General features: G+C 29.6%; 1 protein-coding gene across 1 annotated transcript; it reads right to left on the bottom strand.

Moving 5' to 3' along the window:
- Nucleotides 1-1,035: 1,035 nt before the first annotated feature.
- On the bottom strand, nt 1,036-2,646 carry LOC141711424 (uncharacterized). Its single transcript, XM_074513858.1, has one exon. The coding sequence runs from the start codon at nt 2,581-2,583 to the stop codon at nt 1,417-1,419; it is 1,167 nt and encodes a 388-aa protein (XP_074369959.1). The 5' UTR covers nt 2,584-2,646; the 3' UTR covers nt 1,036-1,416.
- Between the last annotated feature and the right edge of the window lie 6,964 nt (nt 2,647-9,610).

Below are 9,610 nucleotides of genomic sequence, written 5' to 3'. Positions count from 1 at the left end.
GTTCTACCACTAGCCTGTATCAAAACACGTCTTACATGCCTGCATCCACACCAATGTGTTCAATAGGTTTTACATCATTTCACATCCGTAGGCAACACAGGGTGTGAATCAGCTTTGCAAAATTAAGGTACCAAAACAGAGAAATAGAAATATATAAGCAAAATCTCTTTTCTGTTGAACAAAATTATGTCACAACCACAAGATGCACACAAACCATACTAAGCATATCAGCACTCATTACCAGTTTAGAACCTAATGCCTTTAAAATGTGTATATAGTCTTTTACTTTCCATATATGAAATGTGTATACTGTTTAGGACGGCCTTGAACTTAAAGGTAGATAGTTCTATACTTACCATATACGAGATGTACTTACTATTTAGGATACATTTTCGACCAACAACTAGAAATAATAATCTCTGACACTATAATCAAAGAAACAAAATAAACATCTGAACAATTATGATCAGGATAAAAAAAAAGCAGACAAGTAGTGGCTTCGTATTTCTAATATTTAGTGAAGCAGTCTATTGATAAAATTAGTTCATATGATTTAAATTAGTTCTCTCAGATTAATTAGCTTATATGAATAAAGATTCACCTACTGGCTAACGGCTATGAGATAGAAAATAACCCTAAGGGGCAAGATATACAGATAATTTGTCTTTAGGGTTTTTCTGGTTTCGTCGCAACGCGACCACACCTGTTCTAAGGTGTAGAAACTGAATACAGTAAGAACATATCAAGTTTTATTTTTCTTGATCTTCTTCTATATTTGATAAATATGTATCACTAATATCCTGGATTTAGATTGTCTATGTGACTACGCATTATGTTGTCTATGCAACTATGCATGACAAAATGACAATAGCCTCCAACTTGAAAAGTTTACTGCAGGACATCAGTCGGTTACCCATAGCCTAATGAATAGTACTATGTCTTATATCATAGGGCAAGGCGCCATCCAAATTTGAACTATTACACTATAGAGAAATTTCTTAATCAACAACATAATGCAAAAGGGAACTTCAAAGATAAGAAAAGAAACATAAGTTTTATGATAACATTTAAAATGAGATAAATTCAAAGTAATAGTGCCCAAATGAACTAAATGATACACTACAATATTATTAGGAAAAACAAGTACACCAATATACAAATGAATTCCATAATAATTTATTTTTCAATTCTAGTTGAGGAGAGAGAACAATGTACCCCTTGAGGTGCAATTAGAAATCATATATAGTTTTCGTCGGCAAAGAGGCGTCTTAAGAGCTACATCAACTTCCCAAGGAGATTCCTACTTGCCAGACTATGTAGTCACTTTTGCTTTCTCATCATTGTGCAATAAGCAGCATGGCCTCAAGATCATTTAATCCAACCTCTGCTAGTCCATAACAATCTAAAACCCTCATATCAAAAGTATCTATATTCTCGTCCCATTTCTTCATCCTCACTATCCGATAAATAATCGTCATCCTCTTCTTCACTATCATCATCAAAATCAAACCTTTCATCCTCTTCCTCTTCGACACTCACCTCATTAAACTTACTCCTCACTCCAACAAGCTCATCCAACACACTATCCAACCCCCTCTCCCCACCAAACTCTCCATCACCACTCCCCTCACCCTCACTCCTCCTCCGCGGCACCAAATCCTCATCACTCACCTCCCCATTCTGCACACCAATCCACGAAACCCACAAATCCGCCACACTCCCCAACGCCCTATCCACATCCCCAACAACCACCGTCCCCAAATTCCCCTCCCTCGCCTTCCTCAACATTTCCCTAAAATCCGAATCATCCGATACCAACACAATCCAATCCACCCCTCTACTCATCGAATGCATCATTTGTCTCTTAACCGCCCAATCCGCCGCTTGTGGCTTATCCTCCACAGTCTTAACATAAACCCCAGCTCTCCTCAACTCCCCCGCCAATCCATACCCACTTTTCGGCGTAATCAACTCCTTAGCAGCCTCATTATACTTAACATTCCCACTTATATACCTCTCCTTAAACTTCTGCCTCTTCTTCCCCTTCAATCCCCTCATTCTATTCAACTTTTTCTCGCGTTCTCGCTCGTGTAAACTCCTAAAATGCTTCTTCAAATCCAAATTAGTCCTACATTTCCTCCCACAAACCCCACAAACATAAACTTCACTAGGCCTAATCACACCCCTTTTCTCCAAAACATCTCTCTTCTTTCTCTCTCTTCTCTCATCAACAACCCACCTAGGCAAATGATCAAAAGCATGCCTATTAGCATAAGCCGAAAAATCAACCACCTCACCAAACCTTAAAGCAAGGTTCTTTAGACTAATTGCAGCATTATAAGGGGGCCCACGTGGGGGTTTATTGTCTAGGTCCCACAAGATGACAACTTTTTGAGGTTTTGCTGTGTAAACGCCGTCTTTTGTACGGACCATGTCGATTTGAGCGGCGGAGGCGGAGTGAGTTGAGGTGATTGAGAGACATTTGAATAAAGGGGGTTTAAAATTGAGGCGAGGAGAGAGAAAGATGGGGGTGATTTGGGGTTTGTAGAGAGAGAAAGTGTGGGAGGTGAAGAGAGAGAGCATTTATACTTACATGGATAGATAGATAGATACAGCGATGGGATGAAGATGATGGTGGTTTAAAATATCAATAGTTTAAGAATAGGGGTAAATAGCTATTTCATCATTGTACTTATGAATAACTTTTAAGTAATCTATCGAGTGAAAAAAGTTTCTAAACGAGGCACTGACTTATTATAAACTTTCAAATAAGTCCACTGACTTATTATAAATTTTCAAATAAGTCATTCTCCATTACTTAAGTTAAATTTTTCTATGTTAGCCAAGTTAAATTTTTTAAGGAAATTCTGGAAAAAGAATAAAAGATTATGAAATTAAATTCGAAAATTCGGAAAAAATAAAAAATAAACTGAAAAAATATATTAAAATACAGTAAAAATCCAAAAACTTTGATAATAACGACTTCTTTATTAATTCTCTGCTAAAATACAGAAGATGAGGCGGAATCTCGCTCGTTAATGGCCTGGACATCGGACACCAACTTGTGGAATATGGTAATTAGTTTCTCGAGAGCTTCATTAGTGCTCTGCTAAAACTGTTCGAGAGATTGTTTGCATGTCTCCATCGGATCATCACCGCTCTGATATCACTGATAAGGTGGTTTTAACGAATGTTTCAATAGCCAAAGATATTAGAAGAAGTACAGAAAGAAGACAGAGAGAGTAGTTGAGGCAATTTTTCGATGTTCAATTCCAAAAATAAACATGACATTTTTAAAGGGATAAAAGTGAAAATTATTCATCTGATGTTCAATTCGAAAAATAAACATGACATTTTTAAAGGGAGAAAACTGGAAATTACTCCTAAGAGTATCCCCAAACAATTACATTATTTTGTTGTAACTTTTATACTAATATAGGGTAAAAACTATACTATTTTCAAATTTAACTCCAACCCATTAATACTAAATTTTACACTATTTTTATACTATCTATATTATTTTATTATTGAAGTACAAAAGTAAATTTAAAAGTAATAAGTGGTTGGATACAAATTGAACAAATTTATTTTTTAGTAAATGAGTACAAGGCAACATGAGAATATACAAAAACTCCAAAATTGTGTGACATCAAATTTGGTGTAATTTTTGATGTGACACAAAAATGATGTAATTTTTAGAGTTGGGTTGGAGATAAGATTTACACAAAAATGGTGTAAAAGTACATTTTTAGAATGAAGTTAGAGATAGTCTAATAAAAGTACTATTTCTCACATTAAACAAAAATCTTATGTATATCTGGGCAAATAAATTATTGTAAATATAAACAATAAAATTTAAATGAAGAAAGATTCTATTTCAAATTTAAAATTTTATATCATCCAAACGTCAAACCTTTCGAGACCTACCCAAATCTAACTTAAATATTTGTTTACGAAACCAATCTAAGATAACTTTTATTCGGTTAACCCTCATACACATTTTTAGTTTTCTCCAAATTCTTAATTAGTTTTCTCTGAATTCCTTAAATTTCACTTTTTCGACAACTTTTAAACATTGATTTCATTTTATACTAGAGAATAATGAAAATATAATGAGGAATGACCGGGAAAAATAATGAAAATAGAATGACGTTCTCATGTAATAGTTGTTTTTCTACTCTGGCATGAGGTCTTGACTCTTGATCATCTGCTGAATCGGCTTGTCAGATATATTTTTTTTTAAATATAATATTTCGAAAAATGCTCAAAATATAAAAATTAAAAAGATTTATAACACATGAACAAAGGGGTAATTGAACTCAACTTGATTTCCTATGCATGAAAGGAGGTTGTTCGATCTTTATTTTTAAAAAAATTGAGCTAAAATAAGTTACTTAGAAAATAAGGGGCCGAACCTTTTTCCCTCTTCCGATATCAATATGAATATTTGAAACGGTTTTTCTGTGACGTGCACGGCGGTGGTGTACATGAGCACTTCATTTTGGTCGATTATTTTTTTATAATAATGGTAAACCTCCCTATAATTATACAAATTCTACCAATCAAATTAATATAAAATTATAAATTTTTACGTTTAACACATGGCAATGCAACTTATAATAGTGAAAATTAATTTAGCATCCAAAAATTATATTTTAAAACTCCACTGGGCCCATGACATATTCTCGACAGTTAAAAAGCCCAACTCAGAAGCGGACCAATGTTAAACATGCGTCTAGAATACGGATCTGGGCCATATTACTTTTCAAATGCATCCTATTCTTATTACGTTAATGGGCTGAAGATAGAACGATCCAAATATTATCAAAAACATATTTGGTTTTGCGTCAATGGTCGGCCTTGGTTAAAGTTATTAGTTTTAATTAATAGTAAACATTTTTCTACTACGTTTTAATTAATAGTAAACATTTTTCTACTACGTGACGACGAGCTGACAATAAACACGAAAATTTATAAATTTAAATCATTTTGATTGTTTCCCTTCTTTTTAATTATAGTGGACCCCTTAAATACACAAAAATTACAATAATTAAAATGATCACAATTTATAAAATTTTCACGTTTATTTTGTGCATATGATAAAAAAAACCGGTAATATAAATAGCGTACACAATAGGCCATCCAAAGCACAAAGTTTTGATGTGTGTTTTTGTTTCCAAATGAATCAGATTAATTAATACATGACAGTGTTTCATATAATTCCGAATTTTTCGAAAAATTATAATTATTTTTGGTTAATTTATAAAATATATCTTATCGATTCAATATTTGATAATTGATATCATGTTAATCACTACTAATTACATTACAAGTTCGAAAGTCCTTTTAATTAATTCTAGATCGGTAGCTGCACTGTTTCGATTTTTATGGTACCATGCAATTAGGCCAGCCTTGAAAATTTTAAAATAAAATCGGTGGTTTTCTACATAATTCTGACAACAACAATGACGTACTTGTAAATTTCATGATCATTGGTAACTTTATTAGAGCAACATTAGAAGTTTGTAAAACCAAGTATCATTCCGTTGGAGAAATGTCCTCTGCTAGGAGACAAATAAGAGGGACCAAACTCTTTGTTATATAGTTCTGTCTCCTATGTAATTTATAGAGGCCCCTCAACAAGATAATCATGTTTTTTGTGCAAGTGAAGGAATAGAGAATATAAACTTGTACGTAGTAAGTTTTTCTTATCAATTTTTATTACATTAGTTTAATTTGAAAAAAGTTTGATAAGTAATGTGAGGGAGGGTGAGACTCGAGAGCGGGGTAAAACAATCCTAAGACTCCATTTGTTACGGCAGTTTTTTGCTAAAAAACTAATAGAATGATTTTTGATAAATTCGAAAAGTTACTGTGTGGAAAAAAGTTTTTAGTATAAAAACTGTTATTAGTAAAAATATGTCTCCATTCATTTAGAAAAATTGCTTTTAGCTTTTGCAGGAAGTAATTATCTGTTTCCCCTTCAAAACTTCTTAAAAATAATATTTTTATATATTATGTCTCAAAATATACATAAACTAAAATTTTTACCAAACTGTCATCTAATTTCCCTCACAACACTTTTTTCACCGGTACTTTTTCTCGCAGCACAATAGTTTTCAACCGCAGCCCCAAACGGAGCCCGAGTGGGGTGTACTCAATTGGGATTTTGAAGGATTTTTATGGATTTTAGAAATCATGAGGTATTCAATTTGGATTTTAAATAATTATTTAAAATCTGAAAGTATTCAACGAGGATTGAAAAAAGACTTTTAAAATCTGAGTGTATTCAATTTTGAATTTTAAAAAGTCAATCAAAATTTGGAGGTATTCAATTTGGATTTTAAAAAATCCATCAAAATCTGATGGTATTCAAAATTTCATGGATTTTCTTTTATTTTAAAAAGTTGTAGATTTTGATGAATTTGCTAGTACATTTCTAATATCTTGAAATCTCTTCAAAATACATGAGATTTTGATGAATTTCTAAAAAATTCTGCAAAATCTGCAAGACTCTATAAGATTTTGGATCAACTCCATCAAAATCCATGAAGAATTAAAATTAACGAAAATATTTTAAAATCCATGGATTATTAAAAATCCTTTAAAATCTGAAATTAATACACCCCCTTAGATTTTAAAAAGTCTACTGAAATTTGACGGTATTAAATTTGGATTTTTAAAAGTCCATCAAAATTTAATGGTATTCACAAATCCGTGGTTTTTTTTTTATTTGGAAAAGTTGTAGATTTTAATGGATTTGCTAATCTCTTCTATATATAATAGGAGAACAAGGGTATAATTTTATGAGATTAAAAAAACTCATTGAAAAGACTAAATTACCCCTGTTTTTATTATTTATATAAAAAATGTGGTTTGCGGGAATCGAACTCAAGTGATTTCATTCAACTATACAACCTCTTACCAGTACACTATATTGTCACATGTGCTTTTTATCATACACATACTAAGTGTCCTAAATAAATATTTTATTTAACTTTAAAGATGCTTACTTGAATTCCGCAAAAAAAAATAGTTAGTTTAATATTTGTACAGTTAATTTTAAATAATTGAATTCCGGATATAAAATTAGGCATAGTACATAAATGGATTATTATCTTATTTATTAATCATTTTTTAATTTGAAAATATATCTCATATATTTTTAACATATTTTTTATTATAAAAAGTAATTAAAATGTACATATATAATCTTTAAAAAAATATTGAATATAAAATCGCTTATATATAAATAATCAATATTGGTATTACATATTTAAATAAGTTAGAATTATAATGAGTCAATACATTTTAGAACTTGGCTCATTGTTAAAAAATACTCGAAATTTGACTAAATGACCCGACCGAAAAATATTGTCACATTCTACGTTTAGTAAATTTAAATTACAAGCTTGGCGATAATATGTTACCAATAATGTGAATTTTTTTAATATCTTATGTTAATATAAATTAATGTGTTTGAGATCTTTATAGAATCAAGTCAATTGATTATTTATATTAAAATTACTAACTTCACTGGTAACGCATTATTATTTTTGGGATTTGTCTCAATTTTAAAAATATTTGAAATTTGAAATGAGATCTCACTAAATTTGTTAAAACTACGATTATATATTAAATCGATTTATTTTTCATTTTTCACTTTAAAAAAACTAACTTTTTTAAAAGAATTCTTTTAGATCAACAATATTAATTGATCAAGATAATATTGTACAAATATTTTGATTTATTTTTCATTTTTCACATTTAAAAAAACTAACTTTTTAAAAAGAATTCTTTTAGATCAACAATATTCATTGATCAAGATAATATTGTACAAATATTTTGAATTATTTTAATATTTTGAATTATTCAAATAAAAGTTATATATATATTATATTGTAGCATTTGATTCAATGCATTTTATATTATTTAAGGAAAATAACATATATTGTTCAATAATTTGAATGAATTAACCACTTCAACTAATATTTATAAAACTTTATCGAATTGAATTTTTTTAATTTTATAAGAATAATATAAAATGTTATCAAATTATTATATGAAGAAATATTATAGTCTTAATGAAAGAAACTTAAAAACGTTAAATAACGATATATATACAATTTCTCTTTCGAATTCTTGAAAAAAATCATGAATATCAATAATAAGTCTTAAAAATATATAATTCATTTTTATGTTACAACCATAATTGATACCCGGTTGCGTAAAAAATAGATATGGATTGTTTGTCAGTAATAATGTGAATATCATATATAAATTATAGCAATTTATTTCTTACATAATTTTAATTTTTGAATAATTATAAATGCATGTTATTTAAATAATCAATTATCTCACTAGATGTTAATAACGATTATACATGTATATAAATCAGATATTTAGTATATAAATAATTGAAACCATCATAATTTACTAAGAGATGTAACGTACAATAATTTAGATGTTAACACACACATATAACTTAATCTTACTTTGTTAATAGTAGTGTAAATAAAAAACTAACATTTTCCCGTACATACATACGTTGAATTTCAAAAACTAATATTTGTCATTAAAATCAACTTTAATATTAACAATAATGTAAATTTTACATTATTGTATATTATGATTGCAAGTCATTCTGACTTCAGTTATGCATTTTTTATCTTTTTAAATGGAGTAAGTTGATTGTAAGTTAGTAGTTAACTCAGTAATAATATAGAGCAGTACATATAGTTTATTTAAATAAAATTCAAGATTTTGTTCAACTCTGTATTCAACATATATGTTAATTTGTAGCTTTTTTATTTGTAAACATAATAACGGCATTCTACAGATTAAGTTTAATCGTTTCGTTTTAAACGTACACTTACTACCCTATTTATATTCATTCATTAAATATAATTTAACGGGTAAGAAAAATATAATATAATAATAGTTGAGGGAATATTCACTCCTAAAAGTGAGGAACATTCGAATCTCCTAATGTTATAGAGGGGTACATGAAACTTGTTGGAGAGAAATTTTATCTCCATTTATTCAAAATTTGACTCAAGAGCCTATACGTATATTGTGGGAGCTGGTCTACAAACATTATAATTGCATGATACATAAAAAAACTCTAGATTATGATCCGTGTCTCGCACGGGTTATTATGCTACTTCATTTTCAATCTTTTGAAATCTCTTTAAAATACATGAGATTTTGAAGAATTTGTGGAAATTTCACAAAATCAGCAAGACCCTGGCAAAATTTTTTCATCAACTCCGTCAAAATCTATGAACAATTAAAATTAATGAAAATATTCCAAAATCCATATATTATTATTAATCATTTAAAATTTGAAATGAATACACCTCCTAAGTTTCATTCTTAAAATCTAGTAATTATCCGGATATTTTTAAAACAACTCGATCCAATACTTGCTTAAATTCAAATCGGTGCAACTACTATTTTTCTTGGATCACTAGTATAGGGGAAGAATGAAATCATTGAACCTAGTTATCATAATTTTGCAGGCGAAAGATGACCCTTCTAGAGTCACGTCGTTGAGAAGATGGAACTGCAGTCATATATGATTCTGTAGTTGCACACAATCTTTTGCTTT

Source organism: Apium graveolens, chromosome 3 (assembly GCF_009905375.1).
Source record: "Apium graveolens cultivar Ventura chromosome 3, ASM990537v1, whole genome shotgun sequence".
NCBI classification, from domain to species: domain Eukaryota; kingdom Viridiplantae; phylum Streptophyta; class Magnoliopsida; order Apiales; family Apiaceae; genus Apium; species Apium graveolens.
The sequence above is the reverse complement of the archived record's forward strand: the minus strand, read 5'-3'. Positions and strand labels throughout refer to the sequence as shown.